We start from the raw sequence: 25,051 nt of genomic DNA, 5'->3' as shown, positions 1-25,051 counted from the left end.
ATATAAATGTGAGTTCCACACCATTTCTCCGCTTTTGTGGCTCACTCAACCAAAACAGCCGTGCGACATCCGGATTATACATTATATCGTAATCTACGGTAATTGAATGCGGCGGCTCTGGGGGTTTTCTAACAAAGACATCGCTTAGCAAAAGCCGTCAAATATCGGGTACACGCAATTTTAATGGTAAATGCATGTTGTGCTTTGTAATTGCCTGGAAGGTGACACGAAAAGCATGTCTAGGATATCTCTTTATACGGCAGATAAGCTTTTCTTATGCAAAAGTCAAGAATGGAAAAATTCAATCTGAAAAAAACATGATTAAGGCAGCGTGCGAGAATTAGACGTCTCGTAAATCATTTATTTATTTATCAATTTATTAAGTAACCACTTACTAATGTATTAACTATTGGTGTGTGTGTGTGTGTGTGTGTGTGTGTGTGTGTGTGTGTGTGTATCTCCAGCAAGTTTCAATATTGTCTTGCACATTGATGACCCTATTAATAATCACATATTATTTTAGCGATCTATGACGTCATACTGTGGTTTGTGACGTATCAAGAATTTCTGGCGGTAATATTGAAAGCACAAAAATCTTTAAGCAACTAAACTGAAGAAAACAAATGTAGTTTTACGGTATCTTTATTATTTCGTTTCATTGTGAAAGCATAGCCTACTATCGGAAGGCAAAGTCTGCGTACTTGACGTATCCAAGTGTATATTGACGTAATGTAACGTAACATACTTGTATAATCGTAAGCAAATCCGGAAAAGTTTTCTTTGAAACAGCTGTAAAGATGAAACGACTGTACTAAACAAACCCACGTAAGCTAATCAAAGAAATAATCAGTTTTACCAGAAAGGCAACCCTAATCTTTTTAAACATCTTAGTACAACACATTGGCTTTAAATCCCTAAAAGACCGGTTCCTTGGAGGATGAAATTAAGTAGAATCACAGGTGCACGTTTGTTTTCCGGCAAAATAATTTATCAGATGTTCGGGTGTTGGATTACATTGATATGTCACCCTGGAAATCTGGATTAGTTTAGTTCCACTGAACTACAGGGCAAGTTTCATCATGAATAGCGCTATCCACTGGATATCACACTTTGGATAAAATTGCTAACGTCTGGACAAATCCTGTGGGTAAAGATGTGTTAACTAAAAACTAGATACTTATTTTTGCCTCTTATATTGCTTTCCAGTGGTTAAATAAGGTTGCTACTCTCAGGATAACTGTCCAGAGGATAATAATTTTATCCAAAGGATGCTGTTATCCATGGGATAGCGGTATCCACTGTTGATGAAACTGGACCCAAGATGCTAGTTTATATAGGATAGGTAATATCCCATTTCGGGGTGACTCATGGTCAGTGATATCAAACTCAGGTTGACAGAAAACGTCTGCAGGGTGATGGAGAGCTGACGTCAACAGGAATCTAAACCCAAGCTGCTGTTATGAGGGGGAGTGGATGGATTTTTTTTTTCTTTTTTTTTTTTTTTGCAAATGTTGTATAGAAGACGATCGAGTGCAGTGGTACGATAATATAGACCGCATTCAGAACAGATGATCCGCCAACTAACTGATCCGCAGATTAAATATGGCCGACCCCACTTTGATGGTCTCCCCGACTTCACACGCGCGATTAAACGGATTAAATCACGACTCCAAGGTTTAATTGCTAGACCCTGCGACGACGGCGCGTGTGAAGGCAGGAAGACCATCTGGGAATTGGGGGCATCGCTTTTTGAAGTGGTGTCGGCCATATTTAGTCGGCGGATCAGTTAGTCCTTGGATCATCATTTCTGAATGTCCTGTATGGAATACAGTGATGGGAATAGCTTGGTTTCGCTTTTCTGAATTGTTATTCTTTTTTGGATGAGCGGAAAAGGGGATTTCTGAAGCTGAAGTGTACTTGAGGTGTACTACCCCCCCCCCCCCCCCCCCCCCCGCCATTGCTCCCGCCTTAGGAGTAGAATTAACATGGCAGACATTAGGATGAACATGGTACCGTGATAGTGAGGGTAAATTAGTGATATTAAGACGCCACAGACATGAAACTAGAGTCTAATACAAAGGAAATGACTTAAAAAAGAAGTATGTTTTTTCCTATATGATTATGCCATTGAGTGATCCACGGGGAAATTTGGTGAAGTAATCCCAAGCCGATTATCTGATGTTCAAAGAATCTTTAAGTACGTCAAAGTATTCTTTATTATGACCGATGACTGACGTAAAAATTTAGTATACATTTGTGAATTGGTTTCCTTATTACAAAAAAATAATTCCTATTTACAAAGCCTTAGGTGAACCACGCTAGTGTTAAGTGTCTAAAATTGTGGATGTGTTCCTAAATATGACTTTTATTTTTTATATCCGAAGTTGTGTTCACAAGCAGAATTTAGAGTAAATGAACAGTTGAGGAATGGGCAGCATTGTGAATGTTTCTACTTCATATATTTTTCTTAAGCGATATTAACTACGCCAAAAAAAACTACTCCAGCCCGCTTTGGTCTTCATATATGAAGGGTTAGATATGCTATGAATTAATGAAAGAGAGAGAGAGAGAGAAAAGGAAAGGAAAGAAAGGGGGTTTTAGTGTTCTTCTCTCCTAAATTAGCCATCAGTTTTGTGTCTGGTTAACTTTAAGGCTGTCCGGCCCGATAAGTCTGTAATGATGAGTGGAACCAACGCAAAGGGACCTTCACAGAACCCTTCCCCCTCCCTCCCCGGAGGGTTGTTAGAAGGTTGTCAAACTCGGACCAATAGTTCCACAGTTATCCCCCACAATTAAACGTTTTCAAGCCTGCTCTACATGTACATACACTTATCCCCCATAGTTGAACATTTCCAAGCCTTCATCTTTAATGATAACCTGACTTCACCTTGACTTGACGTAATTAAGAACGTCTGAGAAATTAACCTTTTTGGCTTGCGTACTTGTTTATAGGGCTCAATTACTGTTAACTTTAGAACCTTTTCGCATTAGAAGGCTCGTCTCTGTCGGATTTGAGATTGTACTAATTAGGCAGGGGGGGGAGAGGGGGACATTAGAGGAAGGCAATTAATGCAAGATGATGTAAGTGGGTATGTAGGTTAAGTAATGAAAAAACATATTGGCTCATGTATTTCGCTCTGTATTTTTTTAAATATTTTGTATGTTTTTTTTTTTTTGGGGGGGGGGAGGGGGGAAAGGGGTGGAGAAGGGGGAGGGCACTTGCAAGCCGTCACCCTCTAACCCGCCGTTGCTTCATTATAAACAAACACAAGTGATATTCTTTTTGTATTACCCTCACGTTTTCTATAAATAATTTGCACTTTTTACTGAGAAGTCTTAACACTTTGGCCAGTCAAATTGCGGGAATCTTATAACTCTTAATTCTATATTGTCCTGCCATTGACCTCGCCACTAAACTACAGCTGACCTTGACCTCCTGTTTCCTTACCCTGGCCCTTTCTGCCTCAAAGAGAGTTTACTAAAGAAGCCTTACGGGGTACATGTATGTACATGTATCAGGGGTGGAGTTAGGGAGATGTCAGCGGGGTCCTGACACACCCTCGGTTTCTGGAAAAAATCACACCAATATCGCCCTCTTGATATTAGAATTTTAGGAGCTAAATCATAGTTCTAAACTGCACCAAGTGGCACCGTTTGTTTGCCCTCCAAAACACCGAACCACTGTTTCGCATCCAGCGCCGGGGTGGCGACATCAAATAAGAAGCCACTCTTTCCCTCATCTCTCTCTCTCCATCTCTCTCTCTTTCCCCCACTCTCTCCCTTTCTCTCCCCCCCCCCCCTCACTCTTTCTCTTAACACTAGGGTTCGCTGGGGTCGGTCAGCAAAAAGTATAAATAATTTAAACAGAGACCCCTAGCGGAGATGCAGTGCCAGGATTGACGTCGACAAATGTTAAAAGCTGTGGCCCTCTGGTACCCCTGCACGTTGAAGTCTTTTTTACGAGTGCAGACAAGTATCTGGGCCTTTAAAAGGCAAATGACAATCGCCTTTTGCTGCCATAACCCTGACTTGTAGTCATTTCACGAAAATATAATGCCGACTTTTGCTTTTAACACACTAATGGTTTCCGCCGTTAAAATTACTACCGACAGGGGCCAAGTTCCTATAATCTTTCTTCCGTAATCGCAGTGCAATGTTAATAAGGTGTCATACGTGTTAACTGCTTATTTCTTTTTAAGTAGCTTTGGTCGAGTCCCCTCAATTATCGTGATTTTTTTCGGTTATTTCTTGAAAAGTCAGGGATAAAGAAAGTCAAACGGCCAGACCAAAAATGAAGACTTTCCTGATCGTGCAATTCCCTTGTTGTTGTACAGCAATTTCCTCTATACAGATACTACATGCCCATGTAGTACGTCAAATCTCGCGACGGGTGGCGATATAAAATTAAAAACAATCTTTTCTCTCTCCCCCTGCCTTTCTCCCTCCATCTCTCTTTCTTCTTGATCTCCTTGTCCGTCTGTCTGTTTGTCTATCTGTCCTAGCTTTTTCTATTTTTATGAAGGAGACATTGCTAATCCAATTTTCTGAATTAGTTTTAATGTCAGTGTTAATATAAGCTTTAATTGTCAGAGTTTATTATTATGTTAGATATATTATTATTATTATTATTATTATTATTATTATTATTATTATATTTTGACTTTTTGAACCCATTGCTTTGACTATGGTTACGCAGTGATCTCTATAATTGTCGTCACAGGTAACGTGTTTGAATGTTGACACTTCTTGAATTGCAATGATGGATGTTTCTCATATCTTTGTATAAATAGTAAAGGTATGCTGTGTTAATGGATTTTCACACCAAGTCCTTGAAAATATACTGTCCTGCTGAGGAGTCATTGCCCGATCAGTCTCCGTGCGTGGAGTCCGTGTTATGTACCATTCCTAGACTATAAGTCAAAATTTAAAAAAAGGAGCTTATTAAAGGATTTGGCTGCACCCCCTGTTTTATGATTGATCCTAATAGCTCTGAACCTGAAATGTTCATTTCTGCTTGTTTCCGGCTTGAAAGGTGTCCATTTGTACCGGAAACAACCAAAATTAAATATTATCAGAGTGTGCACTGGTCACAAGTATCCTAACGAAATTACTTATCTAATTGAATCATGTTCATTTGAACCACCATACTGTAGTCTTCCAGCCATTTCAGAAGAAATATTGATATCAGGTCTTTATATTTGAATGTTTCTATCGCTTCAAAGGGCTGTATTGGAAAATAAATCATTTTAGATAATATTTACAATAAATGTATATAATCGGTTGTTTTAGAAGCTTACAGCTGTGTACCACATAAAAAATATATTGTTGTTCTGTCACGATGCCGAAGAATTGATAAATGTATTCTGAATATCCCTGTCATTTTGAAGATCCGTTCTATAGAAATGAAAGGTAAAACCTATAACAGTGCTTTTATTTCTAATTCGTTCTCATATTTTGATTTACCTCGTAGCCTTTTATGTTTTCGAGTCATAAAGGAATTGCAGACCTTTTTCTCAGGAAAACGTCTGTTGGAAATGACAGTTAAGGCTAAAACTTACCTGACATTTGCAGACGCGCAATTCCAACATGGCCTGAAATACTTGTGCCAAGTTACATGTATGCACAGTTGTTGCATTTCTTCAAGCCCTGTTCGTCATTTGTGATTTCGACGTGATTTGTTTTGACATTTTGTGTGTGTGTGTGTGTGTGTGTGTGTGTGTGTGTGGGTGTTCTGTGGATCAAATGATTTCAGAATAAGCTAGATTTCGTACATGTACATGTAGCAGTAGGGATAATATAAGATTAGCTAGTCACAGTCAGGGATAGAAATTATCTTACAACTTTGCGTCTTGGTGCTTCGAGTTTTGTTCACTCGTACCTATACACAAAACAGCCTTTTCCCACCAAATAACACGATTGTCTGCAAACTTCTAAAACTACAAAATACATAATACATGCCGAACTACAACCCCCCCCCCCCCCCCATTTCTTTAGAGACGCACATCACACACAGACAAAAAGTACACAAGATAACAGAAAAGGTTATTGTCCTGAAGCGGAAATCCCCGGTCCGCTTTGTTTACCAAGACCACAAACCACATCGTTCAAAAAACTAATCTGTCAAAAGCGTCAGATTATACGTTTACTTAGATGTAGCGCTGAGATTGGTTGTCGTATAAAAGTACGCTGAATTTGTAGAACAATACCTGATAAAGCCATAAGGACATTTCCTGAAAATTAAATTGCTCTCTGCGTTTCAAAATTGCATAACCGTCGACTGAATGAAGCTTATTTGTCTAGTCCTGGCCCTTGGAGACTTTAATCATTGTATCTGTTGGAAGGTTTGCCAACAACGTAACTTGTCGATAATTATATAGATTCTCGTTAGAGGATTAAAATAACTCTTCCTACCCGTGCCAAACGTCTGATGGGAACAACACGCTGATTATTTCTGAGATGTTGTAAAACGTTTGGGCAAAGATGAAGGACCTTTTTGCAACGATGAAGGTTAAATCACATCGACATGCCTCTTGTTCGAGATTTTTAAACCAGACAGTTTTGCACAAAGTAATGACTACTGTGAATTACATTGAAATTAGGCTCTTTGCTGCTAAAACAAAATTTACATCAGTAAGAGATATGCAGTGGTTTTTCAAAGGACGTTCTTTACAATGAGGCGTGGCCATCTATAATCTCAATAACACAAGGGGAATCAGTCCTAACATTGTTCACCTAAACTGCCCTTGATAAACCTCGAACAAAACAATTTAAAGCGGCCAAAAGATTCTCATACAGATTGCCTTTGGTATAATGGTATGGTTTCTTAGTTTTTAGTTTCTTAGTTTCTTAGTTTTTTTTTAATCTGTTGTGTTGGTCGACGTACAAATGTAGGGAAACGAATGTTCCATATTATCTTAGTACATGTAGAAACCGTCCCCAAACCAAAGCAAATAGCGTCACCCTGTAGACTAGACTAACTGTTAAGAGGTAATACAGACATAGACCATTAAAAGTACTAGGATTATGCAGGTATTTCGAAGCAAAGCATTATTTCGGACAAATAGGACAGTGTAAATATACCCCCCCCCGACCCCAGAGGGAAAAAAATGTACAGTAAAACATGCAAAAAAGTGACATAAATCGTAACTGGTGTCTTACACCTCAAAAATAATCCGGATCCACATATGATTAGTACAGGTTAGGGTTAGTTGGAGTATTGGGTAAATGGGACGAATGTCACCTGTATAAAGTAATGTGAAGCGGACTTCCATTCCTAGCGGACAACCAGTCCTGTTACACCGGTACGCGGCTTTAGCTAATGTCTGGGAAATTCCAACCTTTAGTTGCACAGTGACGATATACTGTGGAGCATGATCGATAAATTAATTAATTCTCCATAGAGTTACCACCCAGGCGGGCGTATGATTAGACGGCTTACTCGTATGTCATTGTTGTAGAACATACCCTAGCTACTGTAATATACTATCATTACAATGTTGCACCAAAATCAAAGGAAATGAAAAAAGCAGTATATCAAGTTGCGCAACACATGGTCTCCTTTCCACTCTGCTAGATGGATCTACCTAGGAACGGTTCGAGGGCGCTTGGGAACGACTAACTCGAAATAAGGTGAAACCCTTCCTCTCCACACGAAAAGTCGGATGTCAATCGGTCGGTGGATCCAACGGTTTGACTGCAATGAAAACAATTGAACTTGTGTAACATATACTTTTGTAAATAAAAACTAGTTTAGTAAGGAACTGCTGTGTGAATCTAGCCTGATAAACGCTATCATCGCGTGACTTATTAATAGGATCTTCTGTTGCATGTCGCTGTCGGAGTCATAATGAATATCACGTTTATTCAACATGTGTTATAAAAGTCCAAATCCAATTACCAACTCTTCTTCGCCTAGTTAATCATCAATAACTACCAGGACCGTTCATTGATCAAACAGTTTCTATGGCGTTGGAGTGGGTCTGGCATGACATCACCTCCAAACACGTGCTGGTGGAAGACGACGGAGGCAGTCGCCATTTTAATTGAGCGTTCCGCTTGTGGGAAAATAGTTCACAAAGGGTTATGTGCATTGATGTACATGTAAGTTGCATTTGGCGTTTGTTGTCGTTGGCATTGTATTTTCTATAAAGTACTAAGTACAAAGGCGTTTGTTTCGAATGTGCACCTTTTTGTGATCTTCTTTCTCATTTTCACCCCCTATATTCCTGATTCTTATTATCTCTCTCTGTCGTTTTTTTTTCTTTGCCTGTACTCTAAATCTACGACTCTGCTATGAATTATATATGTTTGTGACAAAAATGACAAATGATATAAAGAGGTATTATTGACTATTAATGGAAAGCTACCATCCACACGCAGTGATTTATATATAATTCATCCACAAGAAGCAACCGTGCATGTATCATTTTATCTAACGTGTTGTTTTTTATGCAACCTTCGTCTTTCCGATTTTATGTTTCTATTCCGATTTATCTGCGTTATTGTTTTCTTTTTTTAGGACATGTATATACGTTTCAACTAATCATCCTTTCATAACCAAATAACACTGAAGAGTTTATGTCTGAGAGATTATTATATATTTAATTGTGTTTTGTTCATCTATCCATCAATTTAACTTTACGGGGCGATCCCTCCAAACACAAACACACAAACCCAAACACAGAGAGAGAGAGAGAGAGAGAGAGAGAGAGAGAGAGAGAGAGAGATCGATCCACACACACACACACACAGACGCACACACGCAGACGCACACACATACATACAAAAAGAAAAAAAAGAGAGACGCGCGCACACACACACATTCGCATACACATAGAAACACACAAAGTGACACATGTTCACGCACCCACCCACACACACACACACACACACACACACACACACACAGAGAGAGAGAGAGACGCAAGCACACACGCACACAGCGTCTTGGGCTGATGTGTCGGCATAGGCACGCTAATGACTACATCTATAATGTATGAATACTGCAAGGGTTTATTGGAACTGAAATAAGAAGAGCGCACATGTATTTTCTCTCTGTGTGTTATTAACAATGGCGTGATAGTTGTCCTGATCATAGCGTCACTGCGGTTCTAATTCCGAGTAGTTCCTCCTATAGGGAATAACTGCGTGCTTATATTTATTCTACATAGGTCCTCAGTGACTGATTTTTACATTTAACTATAAAATTTGTATGAACGCCGGAGGCATAGCTGTCACAAATAAAATGTCGACGGCTTTGATAAGTAGGTCGTTTTGTAACATACATCATGGGTCTATAGGTTGAGAAAGCCTTTTAGCGCATTCCAAAGATCCACAAGTAATAAATTAATGGAGCCATCAAAAATATGTTTGTGTTTCTTTTTTAGAGTATGAAGTATAGAGTAAACGTTTTAAAAATGACAAATTTAAGTACTCAAGGCATTACGGATTTATTGAATTTGTTTATTTTGCAGTTTAATTTCCTATTAAGACGACGTAAAATAGCAGTATGAGTGCTATTTGTGAATTGAAACCTTATACAGTACAATACAATACGATACAATATGATATGATACAATACAATACAATACAATACAATACAATATAATACAATATGATACAATACAATACGATACATTACAATACAATACAATACAATACAATACAATACAATACAATACAATACAATAATACAATACGATACGATACAATACAATATGATACAATACAATATGATACAATGCAATACAATGATACAATGCAAAACAATATACATGTAATACTGTGCAATGCAATGTTATCCCTCTCAGTACATAATAATAAAAGCCACCACACTTAAATACAGTAAAAGGATATATCCCGCCTGGTATAGAAACCGCACCTTGCAATCTTTTCGACAGAAAGACACCCCTTTCTATTCAGCATACTTGTTTCTGCTTTATTTTTATGAAAAAAATCCCTGTTGTGGGCCAAGGTTATAAAGAACTGAAGACTCCAATTTGATGTTTGTTTTCTTTTTTAGTATTTTTTTACTCATTTACTCATTTAAATGTATAATTGCTGAGATATACTGAGACTAGCTATGCGGATCAACATTATTTATAACTGGTATAGGGCAGTCAATGTGCTAAGGTGTCATATTTACTTGTTGCAATGTCTGGGAACTTTTTTCTTTATTTTATTTGAGGTCGGAGAATTGAAAGATAAAGAAAAATAAACAAGACAAACTATTCCACCAAGTGAAACGACACTTTATATGATTTGAACTCAATAATAGTTTTGTAATTGCAATCCCCCCTTCCATTGACATTTTTTTCTTTACAGTTTTTTTTTATTTTAGGTGATGAGCATTGTTGAATGATGTATAAAAAGTCTTGTCATATTCAAGGAAGAACACATGATTTTTTTCTTCAGTAGATTTTTAACTAGGCGACACAAGTACCCGCAATGAAAATTTTTGTTTACAAAAAAAACTAAGACCAGACGTGTGTTTAGCAAAAATATCTGATTGGCAAGGTCAAGCGACAATACGTGAAGTACATGTAATTCCATTATACTAACCACAAAGGTAAATCTAATCCTGCACTTCCCCAAAGAGCTAATTGTATGATTAGCTCTCTTTGTCTTTTTTCATTGAGCGTGGGTCGAAGTATCTTCCCTGTCTTCATTCTTGCTCTCTTTAATAAGATTTGCCCTGTCAGGATTATAGATAGGGGATCTCGGCCTTCCGTTCCTTTATTGGATTTGTTATTAACAGTTGGGTAACAGAGGGAACTTTACTGTCCCGATCTTATCAGGAATCATTTTGTTCGGAGAGAAGCAGGTACAGATACGCCGGGAGATATTGATATAGAGGAGAAAGATTAAATCTACCCAATACAGGCTCAGTGAAGTAGATACAGGCGGGGAAAACAACCCTGTGGTACCCGCTATGTGTACTTGCATGTCAGTTTGTAGTTTGCCAGATAACGAAAAGGGACAATTATTTACAAAGGTCAATATAACGGCGACAAAATGTAATAAATAAAAAAATAAACAAAAATGGATTCGATTGGAATTGCAATCGATTTGTTTAACTCTGGATAACTATCTATACCTGATAATTTCATCAAAATTTGTGATGAGCTTTTGAGACATCTTGCCCACAAACATTCAATACAACACCGATAAAACATAACCCTTTTGATGGCGGAGGTAATATGAAACCATTATAAGCACATTCTGCCTGTCCACACCGAAGACTAAAATCGCAGAAATAATGAATCGTGAGCGCCATCAAATGTGCACATGAAATCGACATTATTAGTCTCCAAGACGTTCCTATGGTGAAGGCTTTTAATATAACGCAGCTTTAGACAGTTTCGGCATCGTCTTTCGCAGCAAGATCTCCATCTGGCAACAGATTTTTTTTAGTTTTTTTTAATAACTCTTCTGATGTCTACGAGGGAAGAGACAGAAGGGGATGCGGGTCAATAGGGACTTTTTATATGCCTGACTTCGCTTTTTGAGTCACTTTTATGTGGGTTGTATATTTTCGTTATCCGTGAAAGATACTATATATCATTTCGCGAGATGCGTGAAATGTCATATTACTTACTGTGATCGGTGAGGCACCCAGTTATCGTGACTCCTGAATGCGGCTTTTTTTCTCCGTCCTTCGTGAAATGAGGCCATTATACCCGGTGATGTTAACAGGCGGAACAGTGAACACTGATTTGATGATTTTATGTCTCTTAAACTATGATCACTAGCCCCCCCTCCCCCCCCCCCATGGGACCTTCTTGTCCCCCTCCACTCCCCCCCCCCCCTTCAATGTAATATCACCTCCAATAATAGGTAGTGCACTGTGACAAAGTGTTCCACTTATGTTTATAAGCTTTCTTCTATATGAGAGCCGCCAATTACAGCAGACGGAACATTCCATGAATAAATGCACTGCGGAAGTAAATGTGCGATAATATTCAACATGAAATTTGGACTTATTGACAAGATTTTACTGTAACTATATCCACATGAGAACGACCGACAGAATGACGTCTATATTCAAATTTGCGTGTTTTTGAAACAATAACAAGAAATGACTCCTGTTAGATTGTAGCATTGTTAGTAATCTATGCCAATACTCGACCGACGTCAGTTTATCTTGTGGTATTTCATTCCTGGCATTTTCTGAATGAAACTACAGCAGGGTAATGGACCGAGACAAAACAGCACAGAAATAATCAAAATCAATGTAGGATCTAAGCCATGACCTTTATTGGCAATTATAAACATTAGTTTGTCTCCCACGCCGTCTATTATGGGGTCATATTCTACATCGGTGTAATCAATCAAGGACTCCTCTTTTATTCATTGAGATTGGAAAAATCTGTGTTTACTGAGCACTCAGCTCGTTTCAATCTCATCCGTTTCGATTGGGTTCTGCAACCCTGATGATAAACCAGACGGAACTGATTAGAAGAACAAGATTATCTTTTAGTTGTTAAAAAGAATGCCAAGAAGCTTATTAGTTTATTTTAACCGCATGTGTAGCTTACTATTATTGATCTAATGGGCTTTATTTGCTGATGAAACTGTTTCTGATATACATGTAATATTGATTAAGAGACGTGTCGCTAGCCATTGGGACTGTTTCAACAGAGATTCCTGTGTGCGCGAAGGGACCAGGAATAATAAACCGTTTCTGAATAGATTCCAGAAAATAACGGCATGTTATACTACTGCTAAACTGTTTTCCTTTGTCTCTCTCCTTCTCCCCCTTCTCTCTCTCGCTCTCCCTCTCTCTCTCTCGCTCTCTCGCTCTCGCTCTCTCTCGCTCTCTCTCTCTCTCTCTCCCTCGCTCTCTCTCTCGCTCTCTCTCTCGCTCTCTCTCGCACGCTCTCTCTCTCTCTCGCTCTCCCTCGCTCTCGCTCTCTCTCGCTCTCTCTCCCTCGCTCTCTCTTTCTCTCCCTCGCTCTCTCTCTCCCTCGCTCTCTCTCTCTCGCTCTCTCTCCATCCAAACCAACAGTACTCATTGTACACTTTTGATTTAATTTTAATAAAGTTGCACTGTCATGGGACGGATACATTTATGCAGAAATAAATTGTATAAACGATGTTTTATGTCGGACTGTGTATGTATCTCCTCTGATCTGAAAACCGCCCTTAAAGATGACAGGCTTCTGTTAGACCCATTCCTCGAAACGGGTGCATGTAGCCTTAAATGTGAAAAAAACACACTGTCACAAGTTGTAATTGGTTTGAACGTAATAACAGACAATCGGAAAATCGTCCTCTTTCAAGGTCTTCAGAGAAACTTAATAACATTATGGAATCTGCTAAGGCAGAGACAAAATGTCGCCTTAAATAAGAGCAACCGGCTGTGGAATATATCTTCTCGATCAAGAGCGTTGTAGTTCGATGGAAACTCGTGGCTGTTAAAATCGATGTCTAGCAGCATCCCTGTTCCACTGTGTCGCATATGTAGCGCATCGTTACTCTTGACGTTGTTTACTCCTTGGTGGGATTATTTTAAGGTTTCATTCAAAGAATTGTCGCTAAATGTTGCTATGGCACTGCTTTCACCAATGGTTGTTTGAAAATAATGCATTTTATTTCATGAAAGAACGACTCATTATGTGGATTATTAATTATTAAGCCAAACACCATACTTAGTTCTATGAAAATAACAGTCAAGTCAACGATTTCTAGCCATTAAATGATTTTGTAGTCTCTCTCTCTCTCTCTCTCTCTCTGTTCTCCTCTCCTTCCTTTTCTCTTTCTCTCTCAATGCATTGAACTCTTAGTGCACGAGTCAATGAGTGTATGCATGGGTTAGCCGCAGTACATTTCCAGCTAAAATCTAAAACGTAACATTGGAAAGGCATTATGTCATTAAAGAAACGCAAACAGCCGTGAGCGCTGCCTACAGCGCAGACCTACTGAACAAAAACAACAATTCGTACGTGAAATCTGGAATGTCAGTATTCCTCAGATATCTTAATGTTGTTTTGCATGTAATTGCCACTCTTGTTAATTATTTTAAACGTGATAATAGGCATACGAAAAATATGCTCTTTTGCTCATGATTTCTTCATGGGAAGTGAATGACATATAAAGGAAACAGGGAAGACACAGGATGTCACTTCCGATAAGAGCAACCGGCTGTGGTATCTTCTCGATCATGAAAGTCACTGGCCGATGTTAACAGAGCAGAAGAACTTTTTTTTTCATTTGTATTTGGCATTGATAAGATATTTCATGGATGATTTGAAAATAACGCCAGTCGCTACCCTATGGAAATGATTGCAGGCCCGTAGCCAGAGGGGTTCGGAAGTGTCGAAAGAACCGCCCTTTTCGTCAGGAATAGATCCTTCCTGGGTAAAATTTGATCTAGGTACACAAATGTACACGAAGGTTTTATTGTAAAGGTTCCACTTTTTCTACAAAAAGGCCCCCACTTTTTGGAAATTGCTGGCTACGGGCCTGGTTTGAAATAACCTCTTAAATTGCATTTATTTTGCTTTTACATCCACTCGTTTGTGTGTTTGTTGGAACATAAATACCTGAAAATATTTGGTACATTTATAATCGTTTCACTCTCTCTTTCTAGATATACCCAATGTATTGGTGGGAATAACTTCAAATTGAAGAGCTGTTGTCAGCAGTTTTTTGAGGAAGAGATTTGGTCTTCTGGTTCGAGACAAGTGAACCTCATTTTGAAGAAAATCACCACGAACGTCAATGACCCGGGCTGATTCCTGTTAACAGACCACTTATAGGTGGATTTATCGAAACCGTGGGACATTTATATATTCATTGGAGAAAGAAAAGAACAATTATTTGTATAAGGGAAGGGCATTTTTCCGGAATGAAATACACATAACACGCAATCGCATACGAAATGTTATCGAATGATTCAAAAGGATAGGACTAAGAACCTATAGCTAATAGTGCTACCCAAAAGAAGATAACCTTCAAAAGGGCTTACAGAAAACCAAAAAAGATATATTGATTAGGTGGCTGATGTTAGCAGCGTCAAACCAAAGTTCATTTCTTTGCAGACGACGGCGTTACGAAATCGATTTAATTCCAATTTGCCAAATTTCATTGAACTATTAACTTGACAGACCACACATGAGAATTTAAAGAACAAATCCTCGTCTTGACATTTATTGAGAGAAAAGGCCAGGTTCGAAAGGAAAATTGCCTCCCCCAATGCACCAGATTTAAGAGTTCTATAACCATAACAGTCAGCGCATCTAGCACATTCTGTTTTGGCAATCTACACGCGTCACGAAGCTGAAAAAAATCACCTCAGCAAAGCCCCTCAACAGTTTTCTCAATCTGCGCTGTATTGCCAATGTGTTTTGTTTAGTCTTGCGGCTAACTCACACCACCATAGTGAATGGACAGCAGCCACGTTGATTTTTTTTTATAGAAATCATCCAATCGACCGTGTTATTGATAAGTCCCTTATATGAACTGCACGATTGAGAGGTTACTTAAATGTATATGCATCGATGAAAACGTCTGGACGCTAATTCATTGCCACTGTCTCGTATCTGCACTGTACGTCGCGCAGTGAAAAACAGATTGCGTTTTTAAATGATTGCGTGGTCGTCAGCGTTCCGAGCTGCTTGCGGGGGCTTAGATCCCAATTACGCAACTCATATTACTTGGAGCTGCCTAATACCAGTGCTTCATTTGGATTGATCTATCTCTTTCATTCTGTAATTTTCGAGATCAGCTGAACACTTACATTGACCAGTTTGGGTTGTTCAACACAGCGGGCGGCCAGGTTGGTACCGTAGATGAACCATTATACTGGTGCTATTTCCAAGAGGAAGTGACAAGTTTTCACAACAAGGTTAAGACAAATCAACGGAGGTTTTAAAATAACGACACGACAGAACAAAACGTGTCTGGATATGATATTAAATTACTGAGAGGAAATCACGACTATCACGTGACATCGTGGGAACAAATATTCTCGAAAACAAGAAGTCGGGCTATGGTACATTTGATCTGTAATATACTAAGTGAAACGCTTAAGATACCCCTAAGTGTACACTGCTTATAGATAGTGATTTCCAAGGAAGAAGACTAAATATTTTATTCATGACTCTGTCAAAACAACTTATTTTCTGATTTTTTCCCTGGACAACGAATGATCTCATCATTTTTACAGGAGGCAAAGAAGACTAATGTAATCGTCCCTTCATGTGGACAGAGTTCCCTTCAAATACATGAATAATTCACTGAAGGTCATCTTAAAAGAAACATACATAGTTTCAAAGACAGTTGGAGGAAAGGAAGTACAGCAAATTTACAAAATACAATTACACATATATATATCGCCGGCTATGAAAGAAAACAACATTGGACTGTACTTATAAAGACACCATCAGCGTGACAGGAAAGAGTCCATTATAGAGGCATTTGGTTATTCTTTGAAGACAAATCAAATGGTATAAAAGCGCTAAAGGAAGAATAATCAACCGATCTTTCACCCACGGTAGAAAATAATAAAATACGCTGCAAACAAGAGAAAGGAAGAAAAAAGCCCAACAGGAGATTGGCCAATCATAGGGCAGATTCCAAAGTGTTTAGATACAATACAGGTCTTATCAGAAACACCGTTTTGACTGCATATACATGTACATAAGGAACACAGTTGATCGGTGCATTTTCACCTGATGATACACTCCGGGATGATAGCGAACATGGTGACGGCTGTTATCCAGGTAAAGTCCTTATTCTATTGTTGAAACTGCTGCCACGGTTTTCTTGAGAATCGGTCTCAGCAACACGTGGTACCTGGATATACTGAGAGTATTGGACAGCAGACGCAAAACACAAATATCATTATCTAAAAAGTACACATTTCAAGATTCTTACGGATATATATTTTGACACACCAGACAGTACGAGATTGGACAGCGCGGTTGCAAATGCGAACAGTGCTTTTATCTTAAGTTGAAAATGTTTCCTCATATTCGAACATCAACGGAAGAAAAATAGCAACGCTCGCTCTCGGTCATTTGATAGAAGAAAACAAAATATTCGCTAATCAGGAACGGAAATTTGCTCGCGGATGAATTCAGGCGCTGCATTATCGCGGATTTAGCCAACAAAGCCTGTAATAAAAGCATAGAGCAGTAGACGGGATTTCTGCCTGATGTTTCCTGATTGGTTACGGCTTGAAGGGTTTCAGAGACATTAGTGCAGGAAGCCGTCCGCTGGCTGTGTTCTAAGACGAACTCCGGGGTAGGTCTCTGGAAGCAAAACAGAGACGTTAATCTTGAAGAAAGCCACTGGTGGCACTGTTTTCAAGCCTTTGTGGTTCCTTGGAAAAAGACAACCGTGAAGAGATATAATCTTGGAGAAAGCCACTACTGGCACTGTTTTAAAGCCTTTGTGGTTCCTGGGAAAAAGACAACCGTGAAGAGATATAAGTATGACAACTGCGCACTTGGCGATGTCTACTGATTAACGCCATTAGCAAGTAAACGGAAACTACCGCCATTGCTGTCGCTTTTTTATACTGACGCAAGAGACCTGTTATCATATGATACGATAGCTCAGCAATCTATTCCTTGCGACATTGACATTTACACGTCTATTATAGGGATAAAAAAGACCAGATAATGTACAGATAATCTGAACAATTTTCAACGAGTGAAATAACAAAGACTGGTAAAAAAAGAAGGGTGATTCCGGGCCGCCAGCAGGCAGCAGAGGATAAAGTGAGTCGGCATTAGGCGCCTCTGTGCAAGAGCCAAAAAAACCTTCAACTGGTCTAAAAATACACCAAGTCCATTTGTATCAGGAAGCATCCATCGGTGAGTAAATTATCAGGTATGGAGACAGCTTCTCACTAAGCTGACTATATTTGTTCTGGGTGGCATTTATAAGTGAGGATCGCATTGCTTTAGTTACTTTAGTCACACTTTTTGTCTGAATAGCATATTTTCAAAAACGCACAGTACTTATTGAGGGGTGGCGAGGGCGTTGTATTTACCTTTTGCGTGGATATTTTTTCTTTACAAAAGATGCTTTCCCGTATCACGACATCGTGCTAGACACTGGCATGCATCGCCAGTACCAGATGGGGCTTTCTTTTTGAATATTGATCAAGCGAATAACTTTTTCTTAGATAATGAGGATATTGTGTTTGTAAGACAATGACTGAGTTTACGACGACAAAGGCTTAATTGTTTTTGAAAAGGAGGTAAAATCTATTATAATACCAATACTTAAGCATGAGCGTTTTCATTTGACACAATATTCTTCACAAATACGGAATCAGTGGCACTTAACAAAGTCAGCAGAGTTCCCCAACTCTCGGAATTATTCTGTTTTCATGAGGAACAATTGGTGAATCGGAGAATAGAGCTTTTAAGTGCTCATTAAAGACCGCCATTCCCATTTGCGGTGAAGCAGGGACAATACCCTTTTGTCTGGAAGTACCCACCTGTCAATTATCACTAAGTTATTTACGTAAGAAGCGAGCAAGCCGCGTATATATACCAGTAGAGTACAACGGCAAGCATTATAAGCCTGGAACACTGGACTTTATCTTACAATTAACTAATAGATTTCCAAGCTAGAAAAGAAGGAGGGATACGAATTTATACATCCATTTGAACTAAGGACACAGTTCTTCAAGTTTTTACTTACAAACAATTATACTTAGTGCAACTGTGCCAATAAGAAAACCTTGCCTGGAGTTAACCGCCGTTTCAAAGAAGATCGAACAAACGTTAATTGGGGACGTTTATCTCTCTATCTTGTTCAAATATTGGAATTGGCATCTGACATAAGGACAGCAAATAGAAGCTGACTATATTTGTTCTTGGTGGCATTTGTAAGAGAGGATCGTGCTACTTTAGCCCTCCAGTACTCCTTCGTCTGAAAATCAGGGACTGTTGGAGTGGCCAAGATTGCTCGGAAATTGGTTGTCGTATCTGGCGCAAGCACGCATCCAACTTAAGCAAATGGTAAGAGTTTCTGCAGAGTACTCTACACAAAGAAACATCACGTACTAAACGTGGGATTTAACGATTTTATGAATCTGATACGTTGATTATTCTTTGTTGTGAAAGCATTGGGTTTGTTACAAAGGAACAACAGTCGCCATCTGTACACTCTGAACAACAGTCTTCAAAGGGATATTGTGCCGATTTCCTTTGTCCAATGTATAGGCGTACGTGGCACTGAACGACTTTCATTAAAAAGGTAAGGACCCAATAGACATTTCCTACCTAGAACGCTATATTATTTTCTCCGTGTTTAAGGAGTAACAGTCACTGACACCCGCTGAAACTAGAACAAATCCAAGTCATTCATTTTGAACCTCGCCTCGAGGAACACGCATTGATTTTGAAAGCAAATATTACCATTACCTCAGCCGGACTTTTACAACGAGAGGGAGAGAATAATACAAATAATCTAAATTGAAAATACATGTAACTCGTGGGAAGATTAAGGCTAGGCTGTGATTTACGCTCCGATCAATCTTTTAAAGATCAAAACTAGGATTCAGTAATAAGCAGTGGTGAAAAAAGGCATTGAACTGAGGGTTTTCATTGTTTTTTACACGCACGCGTGGACAAAATTCATGATACTTAAAGAAAAAAGGATTTCAATACCTTTGTCATTGTTTTATCCCCCTTTGACCTAACTGATTTCATACAGAGATAAAGAGGCACACAAGAGGAACGCAGTTTGATACGGCTGCAGGAAACCGAAGCATTGCGTACTGTGATCCAGAGGCAAGACATTCGTTTACATTCATAAATTTTAAATCTCTGGTCGGACGCCTGTCGCAGCGTGTTCATATCTGGACTCTGCTTTGTTCAAGTACAGCCAAATTGGTCTCCTCTCAGTTGGTCGAATAGTCTGTACACTCATAGGAAGGGTTGACCTGGAACTGACATCTGTTGCATATTTAATGACGACACAAGGGACCTTCATCACGCGAGATCATGTTTCAATCGAGCCCCGTTGACAACAAATGATCTAGTGCCGGCGCATGCTACACAGAGGTCTGAATACTTGCGAGGAGGCGACAAGCTGAATCTTGGTGTCCCGTTATTCAAAGTGCGTAGTTGATTTGACGCACGTTGTCAACTTGGGAGATCTAAAAGGAAACATCTGAATCCACTGTTTTTTACGCGAAAACCTCACCGTAGAATAACGTCTTTCTGGATACCGGAAAATTCTTTATTACTTGGAATCATTGTTTTCTATGCAGGACGCAGAACAAAGTACTTAACATCTATTCTTCTGATGCGTCTTGACCACCATATATCTATACCTGTAAGGACAAGTTTGAACCTGTGCTGTTCCGCAACCACCGCACAAATTGAAGTGCCAAGACTTTAATCCACGACACAAATTGGCTTCTTAAAGAGTAAGCACTGAACACATGGACAATAAGTGAAGCCGTGTAGAAGTGATGGGAGAAAGCACTTAGGTTAATTGAACACAGGCACTTGACACATCCCACGCGTCAGTGCTTGAAGTGTTTCAGAACATTGTCCGAACTTTTACCCGGCAGCGAATTCAGCTTGTGGTTTCTGTACGTAACATTCCAAACGTTAGGCTGAATGCCTGTAAGTCTTTCTTGAATAATTGAATGTTTATATGCGTATAAACGGTCTGACACAAGCGGCAAGTAACTGATGCGATCAAATCTTCGGCAGTTGATTATCGTTTATTTATAACTTTATTCAGTGAGTGACCATCAGTGTTTACTGAACCATTCTAACTACTTAAAGCGACATTTGGAGAGTATAGCATTCTAAACATCGCCACCACCACAAATCAACTGATAGCTTATCAATTGCTGCAGAGCAAGCATGCACGAGTTGTAAAATCTAACAGACAGGAACAAGTTTGAGTATCCGGTTGTTATTTTGGCACAGGGCTGTGACAATAAACCGTTTTCAGTTGCTCTGATGTACCCATAGACTCTAGACGAATTGATTCTATCGAACGCCATCCGTGCTATGTGTACATCACTATAATAAATACCTATAACACTGTTTGGATACAGCAAGGCACACCAAAACACTGGGTCAGTTGGAACAGGCAATAAGTAGACAAACCAATATATTTAGAAATATCGGATTATCAGACGAATTGCGTGCTCACTCAGATCAAAGTGCCCACGACCTGTGGAATTTCCAGAAAGCAAGGCAATCACGCATCTGCCTTAGGTTGGCTTGTTGAGTATTTTTTTTTTTTTTTTTTTTTTTTTTTTTTGAACAAAGCCTGTTGTTGCAAGGGTCAAAAACAATGTGTCCTTGGTTTGCCCACTGACCTCTATACACATGGTACCAATGCTAGCGACAGAAACATGTCCTTGATGCACGGATTGTGAATAAATAAGTCAGCGCACTTTACGGATGTGGGCCAAGAACAGCTAGAGTATATTAAATAATTGGATGCAAAAGCGGTGCGTTAATGCTTGCAGTAAACGGATCAATCTGAAATATACGGAAGTTTATGCCCATAAATACAGCTTCCCGTGTCACAGAACTCTTATCGAAGTTGTTGGGGGATATTCGAGAAGTTAGTTAAGAACGCATACAATAAGGAGTAAGATTCCCACTGAATCCAAAAATTAAAACTTAAAAAGGAACAAAAGGGGCTTCATAGTAACGTTGAATTGTTTTTCTTTTTTTATTTCAGTGCCTCTGCACTACAGAAATCAGAGACCCGCCAACCGTATTAATTGGACAACGTTTTGTATATTAACACCTGGCCATACGTCCATCCAACTAAGCGACCCGCAGAACCCGCAGAACCATATTAATTATATTAACGCTATTAGAAAGCCATTACAGACAGAGATAGCATGGCGCAAGTGTAATACCACACTATCAGAGGCGAGCTTTTCGACACCTGAGGATTCAACAGAAGATACAGTATGGATAATTTCACATTGAGTGACCAGGATATGGAGCAGATGGACAATGGGCCCACAGTACCAGAGCTGGCCGTGACGCTGTGTATGCTCGCCCTCTTCATGATCACAGGCACGGCGGGGAACGCTCTCGTCCTCTACGTGTACGGACGCAAGAAGGAGAACACGAGCACGAGGGTGTTTATCATCACCCTGGCTGTCATTGACCTACTGTCCTGCGCGATTGTGGTGCCTTTTACTATCGTCGTTGAATACACGCGGTACAGACTGCTAGTGGACTTTCTGTGTAAATTCTACCAGTTCTTAGTCACATCGACGATCCCCATGTCAGCTTTTGTAATGGCCGCTATAGCTATAGACCGGTATATTTGTATCTGTCATCCAACGAGGAATAAAATCACCATAGGACAAGTCAAGATTGCTGTGGCTGTTCTTGGAGCGCTTGCTTCAATCATGGGCATAATGACAGCACTGTGTTACAAAGCTGCAGCAGGCACAGTGTACTTGCAAAAATGTAATGAAACGCTATGTGACATTGAGACTTTGGAGTACGAACAGCTCCCAGAAATCTATTCTCCTAGTGTGAACGAGACGTTTTTGAATCCCTCTGACGCTGCACCAAGGGGAACGTGTATCTCGGATACGGCATTGCTTGGGGAAGGCTTTAAACCGATATACAGAAAAGTCCATGCGTCGTTGTATGCGGTGGTGTTCCTTATTATTAGCGTCATATACTTCTTGCTGTTCATAAGCGTACAGAAGCATAATTGGCGCAGATCGAAGCTGTTGGGTAGCCAAAAAGCACGTGCGTCTATGATGCCCCGCGCTACCAGCTTAAACGGCAACGAAGCAGACGACAGAGGTGACCAATCACCGCATGCTGGTGCCAATGGACACACGTGCGAAACACGTGGGGTGCATGACGTCCCCATCATGCATGAGGAACCCACAATCAATTTATTGGCACCACCAATACCGCTTGAATCACCAAAAACCGACACGCCCTCAAAAAAGAGGAAACCTCGCCGAGAAAGAATAAACAGTGATGTGAATGACGTGAAGAGACTCGAGAAGAAAATATCTAGAGAGATGTACCTTAAAGCTAATATAAAAATTGCAATGATGCTTTTTGTGGTCACGCTAGTGTTTGTAGTGACTTATCTCCCCGCAGCTTTAATGGCGAATGGTGCTGTTAAATATAAAATCTATATATTCTATTGTTACTTTATAAACAATATGGCCAATCCAGTAATTTATTCGTTCATGAATAAGAAATTTAGACAAGACTTGAAACAAATTTTTGCGAGAAGGAGAAATGCAAGAGGAAATTGCAAGAACACCCATCTCACGCACTGCTGAGAGTAACACGAATAACAATACCAAATAGATTGGTCATTATGATGTTTCTTTTGTTTACTGCAATGAATCTGAGTATTCTGTTTCGTGTGGAAATATATTCCTTGAAAGTATGCTGTATTAGGCGGCTGTCAGTTTTCGTATGTGCCCAGTTTTGTACGTGCATATTGGACGGTATACTTACAGATTCTGTGGCGTTTGGTAGCATTGACCTGTATTGGCATAATTATTGTAAGATGTGTCGCAGAATACATTTTGTATACATTATTTTTATTCTTATTTCTATTTATTTATTTACTTATTTATTTATTTATTGTTGCAAAGTCGAAACGAGAATATTTTCACAAAAGAAGCAAATGGGGGGAGGGATATATGCGTGTAAGTAAAGTATTGGAAATAATCAATTTCGTATCGTGTTTCTTCTCCAAATTTACAAAATGTCTAAACTGTAGCTCCATATTGTGAAATACGGACACACGAGCTTTTTCCATCGATTATACATTCTGTAGTGATGTATTGGTCCATCCATTTACTTAAGTATAGTACTTTATCATTAATATGCGTTGACAAACTTGTCATATGTACCTTAAAATGTACTGATTTGTGTATGTTGCTTTATAAGGCAATACACATATAGCACATATACTTATGTACATCGAAATAACAATATGCCATTGTCTATGTGCGTTTGTTATGGCGTGATAGATATTATATAAATTACAAAATATATTGATGGAAACTGTTGTCCTGTTGTTAACTGTGGAAATACTGGAAAAATGTGGAAATACGAAGAATAAGAAAGAAGCATTGGGGAATTCTTCACCTACTAATAAGGTGGACACGTGCGGCAATAGATTAATCTTTATCTTCTAATAATGATGATACTTTCGAATATTCTATTTCTATAAGTTTACCATTTTTCAGAAGATATTCATTGCATGGCGATAACTGCTAAACTTTATTTAGAGCAAATTCTAATACTTTATTTCAATAAAATCCTTTTTTTTTTTTTTTGGTTTCCTACAAAACCGATTGATGACATGACTCACTATTCATAACTTTTGCCACACCTTCTACATGTCTTTTCTAGCAGTAACTGTTTTAAAAAATGAAAGTAATCACTATGGCTCCAAGTTTTAAACAAACACCTCATCCGCTTTCCGCGACTAACAGGAATCAGCAATCTTCATCAAGAATGTTTTCGTTGATATTTATTAAGATTTACTGAAAAGATCAATGCCCTTTAACTTAAAAATTCTGAACAGTGCATATAAGATAAGATAAATTGCGTTTAAATGAGTAGAGAGAGGTAAGGCTCAAGAACGAAGATAAGGACGTTGATGGTCACGGGCGTATCTAGGTGCTTGTCTGGAAGGGGGGGGGCGAATGAAAAAAATCGGACGAGAGACAACCTAATCCCAGTCCTTCCTCAACAGCGTTTAGTGTCGGAGGTCCCCCTTCTCCGTCCTCGATGAACGAAATGAAACCAAACAAGCCCCCTCCACGGCTTAACGTAACTGAGGGTCCGTGTTACATAAAGTACCTCCTCCATATAGTTATCATGGTTAGGGTGAGCCTGTCCTAAGTTGGTCAAAATCTAGGGTGAGGCACCTTTAAAATGAACGGGAAGCGGATTCTCTGCCATGGGGGCTCTCTGTCACGTTACACCGGCCCTAGTGTCTCACATAAAATTGTTACATTTTCCACTTTTACTATTTTATCTTTACCAACAAAATCCACACTGAAGGCCTTATACCTGCCCCTTTCTCTCACATTTAGGAA

General features: G+C 39.3%; 1 protein-coding gene across 2 annotated transcripts in view; it reads left to right on the top strand.

The window, feature by feature from the left end:
* Nucleotides 1-24,013, top strand: part of LOC106158124 (uncharacterized) — a 29,636-nt gene extending 5,623 nt beyond the window's left edge. Inside the window, exons 2-3 of one of the 2 annotated variants that reach the window (XM_013534014.2) lie at nt 14,591-17,822; nt 21,679-24,013. In XM_013534014.2, coding sequence (XP_013389468.2) covers nt 21,917-23,272 — 1,356 coding nt within the window. In that variant the 5' untranslated portion in view covers nt 14,591-17,822; nt 21,679-21,916 and the 3' untranslated portion in view covers nt 23,273-24,013. Of the gene's footprint in view, nt 1-14,590; nt 21,204-21,678 lie in introns of both variants that reach the window. The other variant, XM_086995857.1, reaches the window with a different exon arrangement.
* Nucleotides 24,014-25,051: the final 1,038 nt, after the last annotated feature.

This window comes from Lingula anatina, chromosome 9 (assembly GCF_051362555.1).
Source record: "Lingula anatina isolate TDL-2025a chromosome 9, LinAna3.0, whole genome shotgun sequence".
Taxonomy (NCBI): Eukaryota; Metazoa; Brachiopoda; class Lingulata; order Lingulida; family Lingulidae; genus Lingula; species Lingula anatina.
The sequence above is the reverse complement of the archived record's forward strand: the minus strand, read 5'-3'. Positions and strand labels throughout refer to the sequence as shown.